The 24,611-nt window shown below is 39.3% G+C and overlaps 1 protein-coding gene across 1 annotated transcript in view; it reads right to left on the reverse strand.

The window, feature by feature from the left end:
• Positions 1-24,611, reverse strand: part of SPTLC3 (serine palmitoyltransferase long chain base subunit 3) — a 149,002-nt gene that overhangs the window by 91,560 nt on the left and 32,831 nt on the right. Inside the window, exons 2-4 of the mRNA XM_040248292.1 lie at positions 23,079-23,261; positions 6,891-7,045; positions 6,005-6,153 (exon numbers count right to left, since the gene is read on the reverse strand). Coding sequence (XP_040104226.1) covers positions 6,005-6,153; positions 6,891-7,045; positions 23,079-23,261 — 487 coding nt within the window. The remainder of the gene's footprint in view (positions 1-6,004; positions 6,154-6,890; positions 7,046-23,078; positions 23,262-24,611) is intronic.

Consider the following 24,611-nt stretch of genomic DNA (forward strand, 5'->3'; position numbering starts at 1 on the left):
CATCTAGTTGTATTTGTTTTTGATTACAGCCCATAGTTGAATTTACTTTTTGGTTCCATCTTTTGCTTTCAGTAAATAAATATGTTCTAAGTGTATATTTTTGGCCAACATAATATGTGTGATGTTTCATCCTTTTACTACATTTTAAATATTTCCTTTTGATTTCTTTTTTGTTGAAATTTTCTATTTTGTAATATGATTTTTGTGTTCTTCCTCCCTTTGAATGTTGGAAACTATTTTTAAAAGTTTTGGGAAGTATTTTAAGTGATTGCTGTTGTTCAGTCACTAAGTTGTGTCCGACTCTTTGCGACCCCATGGACTGCGGCACGCCAGGCTTCCTTGTCCTTCACTATCTCCCAGAGTTTGCTCAAATTCATGTTCATTGAGTTGGTGATGCTGTCTGACCATCTCATCCTTTGCTGTCTTCTTCTCTTTTTGCCTTCAATCTAAATGTCCCTAAACTTTTATTTTGGGTTCCTCAAGAAGCTATTTCAGTTAGTAAAAATTAAGTATCTATATTTCCAAAGTATTGTTAGTCTGTCGGCCCTGCTAACATTTTCTTAAGTCTATGTAGTACACATTTTTCAAAAGCTACTTGTATTTCTTAAAATAATACCTGCTATGTTCAGGTTACTATTAGTCTTGCAAAACAATTTCAAATGTATGTACCCTGTTTAGTCATATAGTTTTTGACTGCTAACATTCTTGTTTTCAGTTCTTCTATTTGCTAAAATTACTGCAAGTGGCTTTTGTTTTTCTCTCTCTCTGTTTACTTGGAAGTTGTTAAAATTTTCTTCTGAGAGCTTGAGCTGGAGAGCTTGAGGAAGCAAGTGAACATTAAAAGCCCAGCAATTTAGAAGGATGAGCAGGTGGGAAAGCATGTCAGCGGTAGGCAGTGCAGACATGGTTCCTCATCTCTGGTTTCTCTGAGTTTGTTGAATCTGCAGAATCAGGGACCCTTATTCTGGATCTGTCTTCACTAGAATCCTGTGTCAGGCTGTCTTCTTAAGGTTCTGGTGTCTGTTACTGTCTCTGACTCTGTGTCTCTTTTGACAGGGTGTCCTTCCAGGCTTGTCCTCAGCTCTTCAGAAGGAGGAGAACTTTTCTTCCTCTCCCTGCTTATTTACCCAGCCCTCATGCCTCAAAATAAAGATGCAGTGTTGCAACTTCCCTGGTGGTCCGATGGTTAAAAATCCATCTTGCAATGCAAGGGTTATTGGTTTGATCCTCGGTCAGGGAACTAAGATCCCAGATAGCATGGAACAACTCAGCCCATGAGCCTCAACTACTGAGTCCACTCACCACAACTAGAGTTGGTATGTCACAACAAAAGATCCCATGGAACATGGCGAAGATCCTGCATGCTGCAACTAAGGCCTGATGTAACCAAGTGAATAAATATTAAAAAGAAAAAAAGATACCATGTCTTTCCTAAGAAATCTGGAAAACCACTTATAGACTCTGGAGTTCTAGTTAAGTACTGAGTATGTGGATGACAATGTGTTCAGTTCGAATGGCGATTTATTGCACAGTTCAGTTCAGTCACTCAGTTGTGTCTGACTTTTTGTGATCCCACACACTGCAGCATGCCAGGCCTCCCCATCCATCACCAACTCCCGGAGCTTTCTCAAACTCACGTCCATCGGGTTGGTGATGCCATCCAACCATCTCATCCTCTGTCATCATCTTCTCCTCTCACCTTCAATCTTTCCCAGCATCAGAGTCTTTTCCAATGAGTCAGTTCTTCACATCAGGTGGTCAAAGTACTGAAGTTTCAGCTTCAGCATCAGTCCTTCCAACGAATATTCTGGACTGATTTCCTTCAGGATGTACTGGTTGGATCTCCTTGCAGTCCAAGGGACTCTCAAAAGTCTTCTCCAGCACCACAGTTCAAAAGCATCAGTTCTTCGGTGCTCAGTTTTCTTTATAGTTCAATTCTCACATCCATACATGACCACTGAAAAAACCAAAGTTTGACTAGACAGACCTTTGTTAGCAAAGTAATGTCTCTGTTTTTTAATCTGCTGTCTAGGTTGGTCATAGCTTTTCTTCCAAGGAGCAAGCATCTTTTAATTTCATGGCTGCAGTCACCATCTGCAGTGATTTTGGAGCCCCCCAAAATAAAGTCTGACACTGTTTCCACTGTTTCCCCATCTATTTCCCATGAAGTGATGGGACCAGATGTCATGATCTTTGTTTTCTGAATGTTGAGCTTTAAGCCAACTTTTTCACTCTCCTCTTTCACTTTCATCAAGAGGCTCTTTAGTTCTTTGCTTTCTGCCATACGGGTGGTATCATCTGTGTATCTGAGGTTATTGATATTTCTCCTGGCAATCTTGATTCCAGCTTGTGCTTCATCCAGCCCAGCATTTCTCATGATGTACTCTGCATATAAGTTAAATAAGTATGATGACAATATACAGCCTTGACTTACTCATTTTCCTATTTGGAACCAGTCTGTTATTCCATGTCTGTTGCTTCTTAACCTGCATACAGATTTCTCAGGAGGCAGGTCAGGTGGTCTGATAGTCCCATCTTTCAGAATTTTCCACAGTTTATTGTGATCCACCCAAAGACTTTGGTGTAGTTGATAATGCAGAAGTAGATGTTTTTCTGGAACTCTCTTGCTTTTTGGGTGATCCAATGGACATTGGCAATTTGATCTCTGGTTCCTCTGCCATTTTTAAATACAGCTGGAACATCTGGAAATTCATGGTTCACTTACTTTTGAAGCCTAGCTTGGAGAATTATGAGCATTACTTTGCTAGCGTGTGAGATGAGTGCAATCGTGCAGTAGTCTGAACATTCTTTGGTAATACCTTTCTTTGGGATTGGAGTGAAAACAGACCTTTTCCAGTCCTGTGGCCACTGCTGAGTTTTCCAAATTTGCTGGCATATTGAGTACAGCACTTTTATAGCATCATCTTTTAGGATTTGAAATAGCTCAACTGGAATTCCATCACCTCCATTAGCTTTGTTCATAGTGATGCTTCCTAAGGCCCACTTGACTTCACATTCTAGGATGTCTGGCTCTAGGTGAGTGATCACACCATTGTGGTTGTTTGGGTCATGAAGATCTTTTTTGTATAGTTCTTCTGTGTATTCTTGCCACCTCTTCTTAATATCTTCTGCTTCTGTTAGGTCCATACCATTTCTGTCTTTTATCGAGCCCATCTTTGCATGAAATGTCCCCTTAGTGTCTCTAATTTTCTTGACAATATCTCTAGTCTTTCCCATTTTATTGTTTTCCTCTATTTCTTTGCACTGATCACTGAGGAAGGCTTTATTATCTATCCTTGCTATTCTTTGGAACTCTGCATTCAAATGGGTATATCTTTCCTTTTCTCCTTTGCCTTTCCCATCTTTTCTTTTCTCAGCTATTTGTAAGACCTCCTCAGACAATCATTTTGCCTTTTTGCATTTCTTTTTCTTGGGATGGCCTTGATCCCTGTTTCCTGTACAATGTCATGAACCTCTATCCACAGTTCTTCAGGCACTCTGTCTATCAGATCTAGTCCCTTAAATCTATTTCTCACTTCCACTGTATAATCATAAGGAATTTGATTTAGATCATACTTGAATAGTCTGGTGCTTTTCCCTATTTTCTTCAATTTAAGTCTGAATTTGACAATAAGGAGTTTATGATCTAAGCCACAGTCAGCTCCTGGTCTTGTTTTTGCTGACTGTGTAGAGCTTCTCCATCTTTGGCTTCAAAGAATATAATCAATATGATTTCAGTATTGACTGTCTGGTGATGTCTGTGTATAGAGTCTTCGCTTGTGTTGTTGGAAGAGGGTGTTTTCTATGACCAGTGAGTTCTCTTGGCAAATATCTGTTAGCCTTTGACCTGCTTTGCTTTGTACTCCAACGCAAATTTGCCTGTTAATCCAGTATCTCTTGACGTACTACTTTTGCATTGGCACCCCACTCCAGTACTCTTGCCTGGAAAATCCCATGGATGGAGGAGCCTGGTAGGCTGCAGTCCATGGGGTCGCTAAGAGTCGGATATGACTGAGCGACTTCACTTTCACTTTTCACTTTCATGCATTGGAGAAGGAAATGGCACCCCACTCCAGTGTTCTTGCCTGGAGAATCCCAGGGACGGGGGAGCCTGGTGGGCTGCTGTCTATGGGGTCACACAGAGTCGGACACGACTGAAGTGACTTAGCAGCATCAGCACCTCTATGATGAAAATGACATCTTTTTTTTTTTTGTATTAGTTTTAGAAGATCTTATAGGTCATCATAGAACCATTCAACTTCAACTTCTTCAGCATTACTCATTGGGGCATAGACTTGGATTACTATGATATTGATTTATTGCACCGGTCTTTTTAATAGCTGGATTTTAAAGCCCTTCTGCCAACTGGTTCTCTAGGAGTGGCATGTTTCATGAATGGTGAATCCATTTTTGGTAGATTTACATCTGATTCTTAGGCCTGAGGCTGACCTGGTGAGCCCTGTGTTTATTATCCCAGATGGAAAACTGTTTAGTAGAAAAACTGAGCAAGATTAGGAGTTACCACAGCTGCCACTGTGGGCACATCACTGAGTCATGTGGTCCTCAGTTTACTCCTCTGGAAGATGCGAATAACACCACTTGTACTGCCTCTACAGCACAGGTTTTGGGGAGGTATAAATGAGATCATATAGGAGAAGCCACTGGGCCAGGAACAGTGAAGCCAAGCCACAGGAACAAGCTGCTCCCTCATTCTCCCAGAAGTGTGGGGAGCAGAAGTTCCCTTCTCAGACTGTACTCTTCTAAGAGAAAATTGTTTCAGCTAAAAGAGAAACAAAAAGGCTGTTGGCTCCACCTTTCTCATGTATTCAGCATTCACCCATCCATTCATTCAACACAACAGTCAAGAAGACCCATTCCTGCCTTCACAGGAGGAGCAGAAGCAGGCAATAATCAAGTACAAAAGTGGTGAGTATCACCCAGAAGAGTAGGAGAAAGAGCGAAATCCAAATGAGAAGCTGTTGTTTAATGGGTATGACACTTCTGTGATGCAGGATGAATAAGTTCTAGAAATCTTCACTACCACACAGTGCCTAGAACCATCCTGTATTGTGCTCTAGAAACACTTGTTAAAAGAGTAGACCTCAAAATATAAAATTGCTAGGTGTACACCTGAAACTAACATAATATTATAAGTCAACTTTCAATAAGTAAAAATAAAATTTTATTTAGGGGAAAAATAGAAAAAAAAGAGTTAATCTCATGCTAAGTGTTCTTACCACAAAAAGGACGGTGATATGACACTTTCTTAGGTAATGGATATATTTATTACCTTGATTGTGGTGACAGTTTCACAGGAATATGCATATGTCCAAACTCGTTAAATTATACATATTAAGTACAATGTTTTTCTTTTAATAGTAATCATACCTCAATGAGAAATGAAGTTGCTCAGTTGTGTACAACTGTTTGCAATCCCATAGACTGTAGCCTACCAGGCTCCTGTGTCCATGGCATTTTCCAGGCAAGAGTACTGGAGTGGGTAGCCATTTCCTACTATATCTCAAGGCATAATTAAACCTCAGTAAACCTGTTTAATAAAGCTGGCATCATTGACTCAATGGACATGAGTTTGAGCAAACTCCGGGAGGTGGCGAAGGACAGGGAAGCCTGGTATGCTGCAGTCCATGGGGTTACAAACAGTTGCACATGACTGAGTGATTGAAAAACAGCAAAGCTGTTTAAGAAAAGTGGAGAAAATGACCCAGCAAAGGACCAGATAGAAGAGGTATGATAGCTGCTTTTTTCAAATCACATGGTCAGGAAAGAATCATTTTTATTTATTCTAGAGAATTAAAAGCTTAATAAACTGCCTAGTACGAGCATAATGTTTGAAATTTTCAAAGAGACCATAATATACCTTTTTCTTTTTGTATTTTAAAATAGCTTTTTGTGATACACAATCTAGATATGATCTAGATTTGAGAAGTAGCCACAGGAATCAGGCCTAACTGGGAAAAAACTTCAAAATAGTGAACGTACATACCCATTTCCTGTCTGGTGCTGCCCACGCCTAGGCCGTATGTCTCTAAAACCTCCTTTACTGTCCTCATGGATTCATCGTACTTGGCTGCCAGGCCAAGGAAGTTATAGGATCCCATATTGATGACATCTTTGATGATTCTTCCAGTAAACCTGCAGAGGGAAGGTCAGGTGAACACAAAGGACTCTTTCATTCAATAGCATCCTGCTGCTGCTAAGTCACTTCAGTCGTGTCCGACTCTGTGCGACCCCGTAGACGCCAGCCCACCAGGCTCCGCTCTCCCTGGGATTCTCCAGGCAAGAACATTAGGGTCCCATAAAATACTACTAGAAAGAGATCTTAGGCTTGGCCTAAATCACATCTTTTCTATTTTCCTTTTGATTGGCCTTGTTGTCACCACAAAATGATTTGCCCTTGGAGGAGAGTAACTCCATCATGAAACCGGGCAGAGCATTGGGAAAAGGTAGCTGGGCTATAGAGTATTACTCAGCTCTGATTTTTCTTGGTTGCTTGCTTTCATGCCACCCTGGTTTAAATTGCAGCAAGGACTTTCTAAAGAGAAACAGCCATGGTTATCACGGGCTCCTTCAGCTGGAACTAGAAGGGTACAATTTTGTCAATAAAGCTGAAAAGGACTCTTCCTGGCTGGTTCTGTGTATCCTGTACCTTCTGCCACAGATTTCTCTTAATTGCAATACAAATAAGCTGCCCTTGGCAACTTAATTACTGTGACTTCCTCCACTGGCATCATGAGGGCTTGCAAAGGGCTGAATAATGGAAGACCAGCTGTTTCATTGCTCTGTTTTTCTTTCAGATCTGTAATCTGATACCCATGCTAGAATTTCCTTGAAAGCATTTTATTTCAAGCCCTTCCAGGTGGCTGCCTCACCTAAATGTCCAGTTGTAGTCATCTGTCACCCTTTCCATCACATCGAACACAGCTCCTGGGGCACTGCAGATGGGCCGGTTCCAGTTGTCTCTGATTCTCATATAAAGGTTCCGTGTATAAAAATTCTCAAAGTTTTGATACAGTGGCACAAAATCCTGTTATAAGAGAGGCAGAAGTTTACTTTGGTCTCTCCCTTTTAATAGTTCAGTTACAAAAAAACACTGGAAGATGTGGAGGAGCCATGAAAATATTCCATCTGCAAATATTTTGAGCAAGGGTCTTGGGTAAGGAGATGGGCCGGGTCCACAAATAATTCTGTGAGTCCTTCACCTCCAAGGAGCTTCCATTTTAGTGGGAGAAGGAAAACCTGTGGCAAATAAAGGTATAAGAAATGACAGTGCAATACAAGTCTCCAAAAGAATGCTGGAGACAATGAATCCCAGTGAATTTCATCGAAAATTTAGCAAGAGGTGTTTATGTCTAAAGCAGGTTAGTTGGAAAGGAATTAGTTGGATGATTATTTGGTCTTAACTTTTTTGACTACGAATAGCCCCACTCATAATGTGTTTAGAAACGTGGATGAACTTGAATTGTTGGATCTATTGGCATAACTGCTAGCAGATGACCAAGGGCATAGACACTGAGTTGGAGAGCTTCTGGAGGCATTTGGCTTCTCTCAAAGTTGAAAAACAGCACTGTTTTGCTGTATCAAATGTCATCCATGCCTGAGGGACCTGTAATCCAGGTGAGGCTCAGAGCAAGACATATTTGACTTTGTCATCTAACTCCTAAGCTAGAACAAGGTAGAAAATGCAAACCTTGGGTAAAGTCAAGTAGTTTGGGTGTTTGTAAGATTTTATCCAGAGGCAGAATCACGTTTTGCCAGAGAAATCAAGATGGCTTTATGCAGGAGAGGCTTTGGAGATGGTCACTGATGGTGCGATGAGACTATGATGGGTAGGTATGCTTAGAGAGGGCACTCAGGGTAAATTGGTCTCTTTGCTGGAAATGTAGGGTATATTTGAGAAGAATGAGAAAGAAAAAAACATGATGGATCCTGCCATTCTATGTTCTGAGCTTATAATGGCTCGCACTTCCCTTGGAGTCAAAGCCAAGGTTCTGATGGTCTGGCTCTGTCACCTGCGTCCCCATCATTCGCTGTAGTGTGGGTGAGGCTGCCATATCTGCTGGCTGCAGAACATGTGAGCCTTACATGTGCTCATGAGAAACTCAGACATTACCCTGGAGGAAGTAAGGAGCCATGGAAGATTGGGAGTAGTGAGTTTCCTTACTCCCCTCTCATTTTCTTTGAATTCTTTCTTCCTCTTATGAAATGGAGCTTATATCCTAAAGGCACAAGGAAGATGATAGGGAAAGGCTTTGCGGAAGGACTTCTTATGCTACTAACCTGGCCCTCTCATCTTCTGAGATGGTCCAGTCAGATGGAAAAAGATAGAATCTGCATTTTTTGATGGCTGCTGGCTGCATCCATAACAGTTTTTTTCTGTTATTTCACTTTTTGGTTTTTAGTGACAATGGTATCATATCTGGAGAAAACTGTGATTGTCTATAAGAAAAAGTCCTGAGGACTACTGTATGCGAATTGGAAGGACGGTTGGGCAACTCTACTGATTATATTTGTAAGTGGAAATTCTTATATCAAATATAGTGAAATACCCTTAGATAGATTTTCAGTTCAGTTCAGTCCAGTCGCTCAGTCGTGTCTGACTCTTTGCGACACCATGAATTGCAAGCACGCCAGGCCTCCTTGTCCATCACCAACTCCAATTTTACTATTATTTAAATCTATAGATTATGATAATTGTACCCTTTTACATTTAACATGGAAATGGACATATATTTGAGAGAAAATTTGATTATGTAATTTTAGGAAAATCTTTTTCAAACTATTTCTGTTTTGATTTCATACACTTTTCTCAGATCTTTTTTTTTTTAACTGATCTGTAAATTACTCTATTCCCAAACATTGCTTGTGTCCTTCTATTTCTAATTTTTAATTTCTTATCTGAAATGAAGTCATCTAAACCTACCCTACAAAAAGAAAGAAAAGAGAGAAATAGGTCTGTCAGTAATATGTCTGGACTCTGAATGGAATTATAGTTCTAGGTTTTATGAGAAATCTGACACAGAATAGAGTTAGCAGTTAGTTTAGAGGAGAAGTTAAACTTTGGTTTAAGAAAACAGTTGATTTTAGAAAGGAAAGAACCAAAATAGTATGCCTACAAAATTAAAATAAAATTGATTTCAGACATGGAACCACAAGATGCTCAAGATACCAGGGCAGAAAGAACGATGGAAATCATGGAGTTCAAATACCCATTTGACCTGTGAGGAAAACTAGGCCCAATTAGATGAGTAATTTGAACTCTGGTCAACTTCCGCTCCATCTGGTCTACCAGCAGTCATTTTGGACATGTACACACTGCTACGTTTAAAAGAGATCACCAATAAGAACTTACTGTACAGCACAGGGAACTCTGCTCTATATTCTCTAATAACCTAAATGGGAAAGGAATTTGAAAAAGAACAGATACATGTGTATATATAACTTAATCACTTTGCTGTTCATCTGAACCTAACACAATGTTAATCAATTATACTCCAATATAAAATAAAAATTTCAAAAAGTGACCTATAATATGGAATACAAAGGCCAACAATTCTCCATGCCACGGAGGAGGGTGCATGCATTGTTTGGAAATTGACGCTGACTTAAGAAAAGAGTCTGCAGCTTCTGTCACTGAGGTCTCATGAAGGTGTGTCACCAGGCGCCCTGAGGGGAGGTGTGAACATGCTCTACCCTGCCCAAGCTTCTGGCTCCTGGCTCAGAGATCCAGAAGAACCTGTGGAGAAATGGGCAGCTAGCTCTTTATTGAGATAAAAGCTCTGAAAGCAAGACATGGGCGTTCTAACCAATTTTGTGAGATCAGAGAGGACTTTCTGCTATGGAATAATCTCCACACTCAATAGAAATTTCTATAAATTAGGCACTTGAAACTTCTCTGTTGAAGAGGTAGGGCAATTTTTAACCACATAGAGCTATTTTTTGTGGGTGGTATAAATGCTAACTTAAATCTGAATCACCGGCTCGGTCATCTACCTATTCCTGAGAGGGAAAAATGAGGTTGGAAACCTTAGAATGCAAGAATAATGCCATTTGCCACCACAAAGATGGACCTGGAGATTATCATACTGAGTGAAGTAAGTTAGACAGAGAAAGACAGATAACATATGATAGTGTTTGTATGTTCAATCTTTAAAAAAGGATACAAATGAACATATTTACAAAACAGAAATGGACTCACAGACATAGAGAACAAACTTATGGTTGCTGGGGGTGGAGGTAGGGTGTAGGGGAGGGATTGTTAGGGAGTTTGGGATTGACAGGTATACACTGCTAGATTAAAAATAGATACCCAACAGGAATCTACTGTATAGCACAGAGAACTCTGCTCGATACTCTGTAAAAACCTAAATGGGGAAAGAATTTGAAAAACATTAGATATATGTATAACTGAATCACTTTTCTGTACGTCCAAAACTAGCACAACATTGTTAATCAACTATACTTCGATATTAAAAAAAAAAAACACCTAGATCTGGTTGGTCCAGTGAAGAAGTTCTGCCTTCTGGTTACAGAGCTCCTATTCCTCTGCACCCATGAAGGTTCCTGCCTCTGTGTGGGTGTTTTTTCGCCCCACCCCACTCCTTTGAGCACTATGAGGTTTCTTCAGGAGCAGTGAGTGCCTTCTAAAGGTCATTGTCCTCTAGTCTCATGTAAGCCTCCCACAGCATTGTCACTACATAAAAATATGAATCTGGACTAGCTGTTGCGAGAGCCGAAGTGCTGCAATAGGGTGTATCTTTATCTATCTGCATATTTAGCTCATCACGTGGTCTCAGTTCAGTTCAGTTCAGTCGCTCACTTGTGTCCGACTCTGCGACCCCATGAACCACAGCATGCCAGGCCTCCCTGTCCATCACCAACTCCCGGAGTTCACTCAAACTCATGTCCATTGAGTTGGTGATGCCATCCAGCCATCTCATCCTCTGAGTCACGTGGTCTACTTACTATATTTTTCTTCCTGACACAAAAGGTGGATGTGAGAGTGAACTCCCGGCCACAAGGACACAGTCATTTTCTGGAGTAGGGTATAGGAGGGTCATTGTTGCTGTTTAATTGCTAACTTGGCGACTGACTCTTTGTGATCCCAATGACTGTAGCCCACCAGGTCCTCTGTCCATGGAATTTCCTGGCGAAGAAACTGAAGTGGGTTGCCACTTCCTTTTCCAGGGGATCCTGCTGACCCAGGGAGAGAACCCACATTTCCTGCATTGTCAGGCAGATTCTTTATCGCTGAGTCACCAGGGAAGCCTTCTAGGAGGGTGGAGAAACCCTAATAATAATATAGCCACAAAATGACCTTGTTTCTTTTGCAATATGACATTCTTTCTTTTTCTACCACTAACCTTGTAGAGTACTTTATCATTTTTCAAGTGTTATAGGTTTATCTATCCTATTTTTATAGACAATTCAACAGAAAGTCAGAAAATCTGAGTGGACAGATTGAGATTTGTACCAATGAATGCTCTTTTCAACAAACCACACTGCAGGGCTAAGTGAACAATCTATGGTTTATTGCAAAAATTACTACCAAATTTGGAAGTATGTTTCTTCATTTTGGGTTTAACTACCTTCTCATTCAGTAGTAAATAGAACTATGGATTTGTAGAGAGAGGGAAAAGTCATTATCAAACACAGTTTTTACTTGTGCCGACAGTAACACTTCTTTTTTCACCCTAACATTTCATGTTATTATATTACTTCCTTTTGAGAAACAGTTGTTTCTCCTACCAGGGTTAAACTCAGAAAAAAAAAAAAACAAAACATGTTTATCTTTTCCTCTTTGTTGGGAAGGGTAAGTTTATTATAGACAATTCACTGAAGTATGAGAAACACAAAGTAAGAATGGTGAAATCTGATTTTTCTTATTAAGAAATTAGAGAGAGGTTGAAAAAGGATGGTACATCCAGTGCTTGGATGTGTTCTACCACACATCTAAAAGCCCTGTGAAATGACAAAAGAATAGATATTTGAAAAAGAAAATCAGAGAATTATCTGGTGCTCCAGCACTTAGGACTCCATACTCTTATTCCTGAGGGCCCAGGTTCACTCCCTGTTAGGGAAACTAAGACCCCACAAATATCGATTGTGGTGAGGGCAAAAAGTTTTCCTAAAAAGTCTATAAACAATAGACTATAAATATATATATTATTTAATTTATTTAATTAATAATAAAATTATACTATATTAATATAAATATAAAAATAAACTATAAAAAGTCTATAAACAGTAAATCCTGGAGAAGGTATGGAGAAAAGGGAACCCTCTTGCACTGTTGGTGGGAATGCAAACTACTACAGCTGCTATGGAGAACAGTTGGAGACTCCTTAAAAAACTGGAAATAGAACTGCCATACGACCCAGCAATCCCACTCCTGGGTATACACACCAAGGAAACCAGAATTGAAAGAGGCGTGTACCCCAATGTTCATTGCAGCACTGTTTACAATAGCCAGGACATGGAAGCAACCTAGATGTCCATTGGCAAATGAAAGGATAAGAAAGTTGTGGTACACATACACAATGGAATATTACTCAGCTATTAAAAAGAATGCAGTTGAATCAGTTCTAATGAGGTAGATGAAACTGAAGCCTATTATACAGAGTGAAGGAAGTCAGAAAGAAAAGCACCAATACAGTATACTAACACATATATATGGAATTTAGAAAGATGGTAATGATGACCCTATATGTGAGACAGCAAAAGAGACACAGATGTAAAGAACAGACTTTTGGACTCTGTGGAAGAAGGCGAGAGTGGGATGATTTGAGAGAATAGCAGTGAAACGTGTATATTACCATATGTGAAACAGATCGCCAGTCCAGGTTTGATGCATGAAACAGGGCTCTCAAAGCCGGTGCACTGGGACAACCCAGAGGGATGGGATGGGGAGGGAGGTGGGAGGGGATTCAGGATGGGGAGCACATGTACACCCATGGCTGATTCATATCAGTGTATGGCAAAAACCACTACAATACTGTAAAGTAATTAGCCTCCAATTAAAACAAGTAAATTAAAAAAATAAAAACAAACAAAAAATAGCATAATTAACAAGTTTGTTGTAATAGATCAAAAGACAATATATAGTTTTTTATGACACTCATGAAATTCCAACACAACTATCTGAGAAGCTGTGACAACTAAAAAGAGAATTCATTAAGGTGAGAGTTTTTTAACTTAAAATATGAAAATAGCAATAGCTTTCCTGTATGCCATCAATAACTAATTAGAATTGAAGATAGGGGGAAAAGTACTATTTAAATAGTACCATCATCAAAAAATTGTACTCAAATAACAATAATAAGAGAAAATGATGACTTTAGAATAAGAAAAGCTAAAAAATGTTAAATTAAAAAGAAATTAAAAAGAAATAAATTTTATTAGAGGACATAAATATCTAAATAAAAGGAGAGACATATCACCATTCTGAATGAGAAGACTAAATAGAATAATATTATATTATTTATTAAGATGTCAAATTTTCCAAAGTCAAAACATAAATTTAATACATTACCAATTAAAGCAGCAAGAGTTCCTTCTTAAAAATTCAATACCTAAAAAGCTAATTCTAAGGTATATATAGAGAAAATCTTCACAAACTACTTGAAAACTTGTAAATTTACCTAAAAAAATCAACATGTTGGCCGATATTTCATATCAGTGGGTAAAAAGTAATTGAACTATTCAATTACTGATACTGAGAGAATTTAAAAATCCCTTGAAAAAGTAGTCCCCCTCATAACTCTTCTAGGCTTCAGATACAACAAGCCATAGTAATCAAAACAGGGTGGTATTGAGAGCCGGAAAATAAACTCACCCATCTACAGTCAATTAACCTTCAACAAAGAAGGCAGAGTATAAAATGGGAAAATGTCTCTCAGCAAATGGTGCCAGAAAAGGTGGACAGCTGCATGTAAAGCAGTGATGTTAGCACATACTTAACACTGTATTCAAAAGGGCTTAAACAAAGACACGACACCATGAAATTCCTAGAAGCAAGCCTAGGCAAAATCTTTTTTGGCATAAATCATATCAGTGTTTTCTTAGGTCAGTCTCCCAAGGCAATAGCAATAAAAAAATAAACAAATGATATGTAATTAAATTTACAGGCTTTTCACAGCACAGGAAACCATTAAAAAACAATAGCTAAATGAAAAGGCAACCTATGACATGGGAGAAAATATTTGCAAATGATGTGACAGACAAGGGCTTAATCTCCAAAGGATAAAAACAGCCCATGTCAATGTATGCCAAAACCAATACAGCATTGTAAAGTAAAATAAAGTAAAAATAAAAATGTAAATTAAAAAAAAAAAAAAACTTACCAAAAAAAAAAAAAAAAAAAACCCAGCCCACACAACTAAATAACAACAACAAAACAAATAACCAAATTGAAAAATGGGCAGAAGACCTTAGTGAACATTTCTCCAAAGGAGAAATACAGATGGCCCACAAGCATGTGAAAAGATGCTCAACATCAAAACTATAATGAGGTACCACCTCACACCAGTCAGAATAGCCATCATTAAAAGATCTACACACAACAAATCCTGAAGAGGGTGCAGAGAAAAAAAGGGAATCCTCCTACATCGTTGGTGAGAATATAAATTGGAACAGCCATTGTGGAAAACAGTATGGAGATGCCTCAGAAAACTAAAAATAGAATTACCATATGATCCAGCAATCACACTCCTGGGAATATATCCAGACAAACTGCAATTCGAAAAGATATATGTTCTTGTTGATGCATGGCAAAACCAATACAATATTGTAAAGTAATTAGCCTCCAATTAAAATAAATAAATTTAAATTAAAAAATAAAAATAAAATAAAATAATAATTTTAAACATTAAAAAAAAATAAAAATCACAGTAAAAAAACAAAAAAGATACATGTACTCCTGTTTATAGCAGCACTAGTCACAATAGCCCAAACATGGAAACCATCTAAACATCCATCAACAGATGAATAAATAAAGATGTGATACATGTCCACACAATGAAATATTACTCAACCGTAAGAAAGAGCAGAACAATGCCATCTGCAGCAACACGGCTGCAGCCAAAGATTATCATGCTAAGTGAAACCAGTCAGAAAGAGAAAGACAAATACCATATGATATCACTTATATGTGCAATCTAAACCATGGAACAAACAAATCTATCTGTAAAATAGAAGCAGACTCACAGACATAGAGAACAGGCTTGTGGTTGTCGGGAGAGAGATTGGGGTTGGTAGATACAAACTATTACATTTAGGATGAATAAACAGCAAGGTCCTGATGTATAGCGCAGGGAACTGTTATCAGTGTTCTGTGATAAACCATAATGGAGAAGAAGATTAAAAAAAGATTGTATATATACAGGAGAGTGAAAAAGTTGGCTTAAAGCTCAACATTCAGAAAACAAAGATCATGGCATCCGGTCCCATCACTTCATTGGAAATAGATGGGGAAACAGTGGAAACAGTGTCAGACTTTATTTCTTGGGGCTTCAAAATCACTGCAGATGGTGATTGCAGCCATGAAATTAAAAGACGCTTACTCCTTGAAAGAAAAGTTATGACCAACCTAGATAGCATATTCAAAAGCAGAGATATTACTTTGCCGACTAAGGTCCGTCTAGTCAAGGCTATGGTTTTTCCAGTGGTCATGTATGGATGTGAGAGTTGGACTGTGAAGAAGGCTGAGTGCCGAAGAACTGATGCTTTTGAACTGTGGTGTTAGAGAAGACTCTTGAGAGTCCCTTGGACTGCAAGGAGATCCAACCAGTCCATTCTGAAGGAGATCAGCCCCGAGTGTTCTTTCGAAGGAATGATGCTAAAGCTGAAACTCCAGTACTTTGGCCACCTCATGCGAAGAGTTGACTCATTGGAAAAGACTCTGATGCTGGAAGAGATTGGGGGCAGGAGGAGAAGGGGATGACAGAGGATGAGATGGCTGGATGGCATCACCAACTCGATGGACATGAGTCTGAGTGAACTCCGGGAGTTGGTGATGGACAGGGAGGCCTGGCATGCTGCGATGTATGGGGTTGCAAAGAGTAGGACACGACTGAGCAACTGAACTGAACTGAACTGATATATATAGCTGAGTCACTTTGCTATATAGTAGGGATTGGCACAACTCTGTAAAACAATTGTACTTCAATAAAAAAAATAGTCCTTCTGCTTCACAGAGCACACAGAATTAAATCCTAGATGAGTTTGTAGATTAAATGAATACTCCAAATTATAAAGGTACTGAATGAAATTACAGGAAAATTTTTTATCTTTCTTACAAGATGAAAATAGCCTTCCTAAACTATTCCCCCTTCACAAAGAGAAAGGACAGCAAAAAAAAAAAAAAAAAAAAATAGCGAAACCAACAACAAAGAAAACATAAAGGAGGTGTTTGATACATGTGACTTAAAAATTAAAAATATATATGTGGCTAAAAAGCCACAGAAAAAGTTAACAAAAGTTAAAAGCCTTGAAACAGAATTGAAAAAATAACTAAAACAGATTTAAGAGGCAAATTATTGATAAAGGATATATAGAAAGAGCTTCTCTCAATCAATAAGAAAAATAATTTAATAAAATTATGAGCAAATGATATCTATACGAAATTCAAGAAGAGTAAGCATACATGAGAAAAATCATATGAAAAGCTCAGTCTCATTATAACCAAGGAAATGCAGAAAAACACAAGAACATAAAAAAAAGCTCCCTTTTCAAATTGGCAAAAATGAGAAATATTTTTATAATATCAATGTATCAAGTGCTGACAAGAAAGCAAGCACTCTCGCATACTACTAGAGACATGCTATGCAATATTTTTTAAAGGCAATTTGCCAATATTTTGGAAGTTAAAATGTTTATTTCTTGGGCCCAGAAAGTCATTTCTATGTATTATCCTTGAATAAATGCATAGGATACTCATTGAAGCATTATTTTCAATAATAAAAAAGAGAATAAAAATAAATAATCATATAATCCTACTGTATTATACCATCATGTAGCTATTAAAAACAATGAAGGTAATCTTCTTCTGGCAGGTAAAGATCTTCAGTGTACAATTTCTTGAAAAAATAAAAAAGACAGTCACACAACAAATGTATGTTATGAACATACCTTAAGGAAGGGAGAGGGTGAGTGCAAATGAGCATATATGTAACTAAGTGCACGAAAAAGAAAGGAAGGGTGAACATAGCTTTTGCAGCTATTCCCATAATAAAAAGGAAAGGGAAAAAAGACACAGGAAGAGGCTAGTCTCATAACCCACTCATTCCACACCTTGGCTTAGTACTAGTTGATAGGCGCTAGCAAAGCTCTACTTTATCAAGATCCATCAACCTTGCTACTATTCTTGTTAAAAACCTACTGTTCCTTCTTGCTAAGGGAAGCAGTAAGGTCTATATTGTACAAGAACTAAAACAAAATGATTTGACTAACATTTTAAGGACACATCAGAAATTTCATGCCTGTGCGTGTTTGGATATTTGGATATTTATATATATCCAAATAAATACTCGGGCTTCCCAGGTGGCTCAGTGGTAAAGAATCCATCTGCCAATGCAGGAGATGCAGCCTTGCCCCCTGGTTTGGGAAGATGCCCGGAAGAAGGCAATGGCAACCCACTCTAGTATCCTTGCTTGGGAAATCCTGTGGACAGATGAGCCTGACAGGTTACAGTCCATGGCGGGGTTGTAAAAGAGTCAGACAGGACCTAGAGACTAAACCACAACAAGACAACTAAACAACAATAACGAAATAAATGTTGACCTGAAAACTCACCGTGGGTAGTTATAATCTGATTTTACTAATGGTCATATTTTACAAACTATTTCTCAAACTTTGATTTTGGAGTTTTTCCCCAAAGCTAGATGCAATCATGGAAAATATGCCTTTCTTGTGAGGGTGCATTTGTTTTTGAGAAGCAGCCAGAAGGTATTTGGAACCAAGCCTGGTTGGGGAGTCTGGGGATAACTCTGCTGGTGACTCCTCCTGGCTTTAAAGCTGGTGATGTCCGGATGGATTTAATGAAGAAAGTGAGGGGGTGAGCTGTACTGGTATCTGAGGGAAGAAGGGTCATTCTGAGCAGAGGGAAAGGCGAGTGAGAAATCCTTGTGTTAGGTGTGAGGGGCTGTGTTTGAGGAAGAGGAAGAAGGTTCTTGCGGAACAGGGACAGGGCTCATCGAGAGGGTGGTTCTGTAGCACCTTGACATGTGAACTGACTTAGGTTTAAAAAGATCATGTTGGTTGTTAACTGAGAAGAGAATGAAGGGACTGAAGTGTTCCCACCCCACAAGCTGCTGGCTAATATGTTGGGTTCCCAGGGAAACTCTCTCATTTTGGACCCACCCAGATCCAAACAGGAAGCCCAGTACTGGGCCGTCTGTTTGCTTTGGACAAAACCATGCCTCACACCCAGTGACCTTCATGAACCCCATCCTTCAAAACACTCAGAAGAAAGTCACGCTGAGCCAATCCTGCTGTTGTTTCAGAATGCCAAGTATGGATAAGAAAGAGCGAGGTTCAATTCATGCAAACATTTGGAGATTTATGTCCAAATTTTCTAGTTACAACTTGCTGAACCGTTTTTGTTATTGGGAGTAAAAATCTCTGGGGATGAACCAGAAATATCTGGGCTTTACTTAGGGCTCTGGGACTACCTGGGTCTAACGGAAACATGGTATCGCAACTGATAAGTCTTTTACCAGCAGGGGCCACAGGGATTGAGACATGCAGCTGTACTTGAAGTTTTTAAAATCCCTGACAATGCTTGATATTCCTTTGATTATATTTTCTGACATCCTATTCTGGATTTAGCAAAGTTGGGCCATGACATCACTGAGAAAGTACTATAGCTAGAGATCTTTGCTGCTGCTAAGTCGTTTCAGGCATGTCCGACTCTGTGTGACCCCATAGATGGCAGCCCACCAGGCTCCCCCATCCCTGGGATTCTCCAGACTGGAGTGGGCTGCCATTTCCTTCTCCAATGCATCAAAGTGAAAAGTGAAAGTGAAGTCGCTCAGTCCTGTCCGGCTCTTTAATACATTGCAATTCAACTTTAAAGTTGCCTTTAAAGGGTTAAAAGAAGAATTGAAGCAAAATATTGAAACCTTGTATCTGTCTGGGTTGTCTTTTTTCCTCCTTAGTGTCTTGATTATTAATCAAGTCTGTTGAGATAGCAGGTGCTCTGGGTCAGAGATTTTTTTAGGGCTCTTTGGGAGGGAGATTTTGCCTTTTTTTTTTTTTTTTAATCTTTTCACTTAGTCTTACTAACTCAGTCCTCAAGTCACGGGTGTGCCACTGCCATTCTTGTAGCTGACCAAAGAAGAAATTTGAGATTATCCTGGTTTCCTCCTCTGTCTTATTTTCCATATACTCAGCAACCAAGACTTGTTGATTATACCTCCTAAATATCTTTATAACCAGCTTCCTTTTCTTCATTCCATCTGCCTCTTCCCCAACTCAAGCACATATTATCTCCTTCCTAGACTATTATAAGGATTTTTATTGTGGCATTGCTTCCAGTCTTGAGTTGGAATTCCATCTCTGCCACTTATAACATTCTCTAAAGTTCTCTGTCCTCTTCACACCCTTTGTCTTTTTCTCTTCCATAGACCTTCCCTGGGAGATCACATCCACTCCTATGGTTTTGATTAATATGCTCCAGATATACTGAAGATGCTACAATATCCATCTCAGAGTTTTCTCTGATGTCTAGACCTCTCTATCTAGCTGTCAATTCCTTCAACTCAGCTTGTTTCCAAGTGAATTGATCACATTCTCCTCCAACTCCATCTTCCTTCTCAATTCCCCATCTCAGTATGTGATACTGCCTTCTTTACATCCAGTTGCCCAAGTCATAGACCAAGTGTGGACTTTGATTTGTACATCTCTGTAATTCCCCAAGTCAAATCAATCATCCCTAACTCTACCTCTTTTTTCTTTTTTTAAATTGAAGTATGGTTGATTTACAATGTTGTGTTAGTTTCAGGCTGATAGCAAAGTAATCCAGTTATACAGAATAGATATAGATCTATCTATCTAATTAGATAAATATTCTTTTTCAGATTTTTTCCATTATAGATTATTACAAGATGTTGACTATATTAATACTTCCCCATGCTATGGAGTAGGTCCTTTTCGTTTATCTAGTTTATATACAATAGTGTATATCTGATAATCCCAAACTCCTCTGTTATCCCTCCCCTCTCCATTTCCCCTTTGGTAACCATAAATTTGTTTCTTATGTCTGTGAGTCTATTTCTGTTTGTAAATAAGTTCATTTGTATTATTTGCTTAGATTCTCCATTAGTTAGTTAAGTCGCTCAGTCGTGTCCAACTCTTTGCAACCCCATGGACTGTGGCCCACCAGGCTCCTCCGTCCATGGGATTCTCCAGGCAAGAATACTGGAGTGGGTTGCCATTTCCTTCTCCAGGGGATCTTCCCGACCCAGGGATCGAACCCAGGTCTCCCGTATTAGAGGCAGACGCATTAACCTCTGAGCCACCAGGGAAGCGTACATTATGATATTTGTCCAGCTTACTTCACTTGCTATGGTAGATTTTAGGTCCATCCATGCTACTGCAAATGGAATGATTTCATTCTTTTTTTCTGGTGGGGTAGTCCTGATTCCAACCCTTAAGCATCTCTTGGCCTGTCTCTCATGAGCTATCACTAACCTGGGCCCAGCCCAAGGTATCATCTAGATTTTTTATCAACCTGGACTTCTGCCTCAGCCTCTTAATTGGATTTTTTTTTCTTTTTTGGTCCCTCTGTTGTCCTCCTGCAATCCATTTTTTACATTGCAGTGAACATGATCTTTCTAATCTGCTAATCTGCATTCCTCTGCCTGAAATCCTTCAATGCCTTCCCATTGTTCTTATAACAAATGTCTATGGCTTATAAAAACCCCTTATAGTAAGGTCTCTGCTTGCCTCTCAAGCAATCTTTCTCCCCACATAATCCCACTCTCACAACATTCTGATCATTAGAATTCCTTGGTTCCTTAAATGTTCAATGTTTTCTCTTATCTCTGGGCCACTTCACACCATGTTTCCTTTCCTTGAAGACTCCTTCCAGCTCATCTTGCCGCACTTGTTGCCTTATTACTTACTCTTCAGCCTTCTAAAGACTGAATGTAAGTTTCTCTTCCCCCTAGCAGGCTTCACTGAACACCAAGTCCAGGTTAAATGCTTCTATTCTTTGCCTCCGTGATGTCATCTACTAACCTCTATGGTACCTCTTATCAAATTCCACTGCAATTGCTTCTTTGTGGTTAGCTCTCCAAAACCATTATCTGCCTTAGTTATTCCTATGTTTCCAGACTGTTGTACAGTGCCTGGCACAAAATACAAACTCCAAACGAATCTGACTTGCTTGCAGCCGTCTTAGAGAGTGTCTTCCTTTGTACCTTGCTCAATAGGCTCACCACTAAGCCTGCATGATGCCTTCGTAACTTCCTAAGAGAAGCACAGGACACAGAGCCCTGTTTCCCATATCAACTTCCTCCCCATCATCACTTTCTATCATTTGTTTTGCCCATGAGTCTTTTTTTGCATACCAGACTTCAAATTCTCTGCTGGAAGGACCTGTATTTTCTTCTCTATTAGTCCCCATTACTCTCTATAAGGGCTTCCCAGGTGGCACTAATGGTAAAGAACCCGCCTGCCAATGCAGGAGACATGAGATGTGGGTTCGATTCCTGCGTCAGGAAGATTCCCTGGAGGAAGACATGGCAACCCACTCCAGTATTCTTGCCTGGAGAACCCCATGGACAGAGGAGCCTGGCCAGCAACAGTCCATGGGGTCGCACAGAGTCCGACGCGACTGAAGTGACATAGTTCACATGCACTTGATATAGAACATACGACTTAGTCCTTGCTAAGCTAAGAGAGAGTTCCACAGTCAAACTGGGCCTGATTTTCCCCTGAAGGTATGCTTAACTTAATTCCAATTTGGTAATTCCAACATAAGTGTTCTACATGACCTGTTCATGGTTATGTTTCTATAATAAGAGTTTAGCTTACTATGGGTACTGGTCAGTAAGTTATAGGATTTGAGATTCTTCTATTACATGTGTCAATGATGCTATACTTAGATATGTTCAAGGCTCCATCATGTGGAATAATCTGTGGCCACAATTGTATATTTTAAAGCAAGTTTTAGGGAAAAAGAGATTCATGGCATCATATATCATTTGAACCAATTTTGGAAAACATGGTAAAAGGACACAGGCTCTTCGCAGATTTCTGAATAGTTTCCAAGTTGTCCTGTTAGCTCTATGTGAAAAGGAGATGCTGTAGACATTTATACATTCACCATTGAAAGTATCCAGATCAGTGGTCTACACTGAGGGTGATATTCCACTTGGTAAGGAATTTGGCAATGTCTGGAGATATTTTTGATTGTCACAAGTATGTGGGAGAGTTCTAACTACATCTAGCAGGTCAAGGTCAGGGATGCTGTTAAAAATCCTGCAATGCCTCCCACATCAAAGAATTATCCAGCTCGAAATGTCAATAGTGCCAAAGTTCAGAAACTCTGATCTAAGTGAAACCCTGACCACATGTCACTCAAACACACTTTCCTAGTCCAGGATAGAATATAAATAATACTCAGCTTACAACTAGAAGACCAGAATACAGTCCCACTCATGCCCTCACTTTCTGATTTTGATTTTTCACCTTTAAAATGCTATTTTGAAATCTCATGGGATTGTTTTAAAAATTATATTTATGATAAGGTACATGGAAACCTTTAGTTTAGCCTGCTGCTGCTGCTGCTAAGTCGCTTCAGTCGTGTCCAACTCTGTGCGACCCCATAGACGGCAGCCCGGCAACTAGTAATTGCTCAATAAATATTGTAAAGAAAACAAGTCCATGAATACATGGGTAACTTTGGGGGGCTTTATGGGGTTCAGGGGAATAGAATTTGCCTTGAGTAGTTGCTGAGCATATTACTCTTTTCAGGATCTGTACATGCATTACCACTTGTGAGCACACTTCAGAGAAGAATTGGCGTTGACAAAGACTCAGGAGCTGCTCATGCGTACCTTTTGTTCTTCTCTCTCCACGGCTGCATTGCATTTTTCTATTCCTGAGTTCCTCAGAAAGTCCCTGAGATAGCCAAACAGTGTTCCAATTCCATATCCCAAGTAAGTGAAAACCATAACATGAAGAGGTGCTTCCTCAAAGGATTCCACAAATGGCTTGTAAAAATTTGAATTTCCATTTTGCTGAAAAGACAAATGGAAATGGAAAATTAGCCACTCTTCCATTACAATGAACTATGACACTGAAAATTTTGAACTTTCAACCTTTTACATGTCAAAGAGCACATTTAAGATTACGAAAATACTTGGAGAAAATTGGAAGTTGATCACTGAAGAAGGTAATCAGCAATGTACACTTTATTCCACAACTCTTAAAGAAATAATTGATTCAGGCAAAAATTATCAACAGATTCTAAATCCGTTAAGTGAAAAATGAATGAGGAATAGGGGTTTTGCAAGATACCAAAGTATCACTCTGTATTGCTACTGCTACTGCTAAGTCGCTTCAGTCGTGTCCGACTCTGTGCGGCCTCATAGACGGCAGCCCACCAGGCTCCCCCGACCCTGGGATTCTCCAGGCAAGAACACTGGAGTGGGTTGCCATTTCCTTCTCTAATGCATGAAAGTGAAAAGTGAAAGTGAAGTCGCTCAGTCACGTCCGACTCTTAGCGACCCCATGGACTGCCGCCCACCAGGCTTCTCTGTCCATGGGATTTTCCAGGTGAGAGTACTGGAGTGGGGTGCCATTGCCTGTAAATTACTCCTTAATCACAAACCTGGGATTACAACCTTAATCAGGTAATCAAATTACATCAGAGATGTTAGGACAACTCACCACTCTATACTTTTATCATGATGTAATATTCAATACACCAATGACATATTTAAGCTGAATTTAGCAAAACTCTAATATCTAAATTCCATTTTACAAGAAATATCAGGTAAATAACTTCATGAGGAGACAATCAGATAATCCACAATATGGGACTTTCTATATGACAATTGACTTGTGTTTTATTTTATTTTATTTCCCATTTTTATTTGTTTATTTGCAGGATCTTTCACTGTGGTGCACTTGTGGAGCTCAAGCTTAGTTGCTCCCCAGCATGTGGGATCTTAGTTCCCAGATCAGGGATCAAACCTGCATCCCCTGTATTGCAAGGCAGATTCTTATCCACCAGACCACCAGGGAAGTCCCATGACTTGGTTTTTAAAAGCAAAACATAAACAAGTGGGACTACGTGAAACCAAAAACTTTTGCTCAGCAAAAGAAATGATCAAGAAAATGAAAAGTCAACCTACAGAATGAGAGAAAATATTTGCAAACCACGTATCTGATAAGGGGTTAATAATAATAAGGAACTCATACAAGTCAAAAAACCAAGCAATTCAATTAAAAATGGGAAGAGGACCTGAAGAGACAAAGAAGACATCCAAATAGCTAACAGTTACATGAAAATGTGTTTGACGTCACTAATCATCTGGGAATGCAAATCAAAATCACCAAGGGATATCACGTGACGTGTGCTAACA

This window comes from Oryx dammah, unplaced genomic scaffold, assembly GCF_014754425.2.
Source record: "Oryx dammah isolate SB20612 unplaced genomic scaffold, SCBI_Odam_1.1 HiC_scaffold_10, whole genome shotgun sequence".
In the NCBI taxonomy this organism is placed as follows: domain Eukaryota; kingdom Metazoa; phylum Chordata; class Mammalia; order Artiodactyla; family Bovidae; genus Oryx; species Oryx dammah.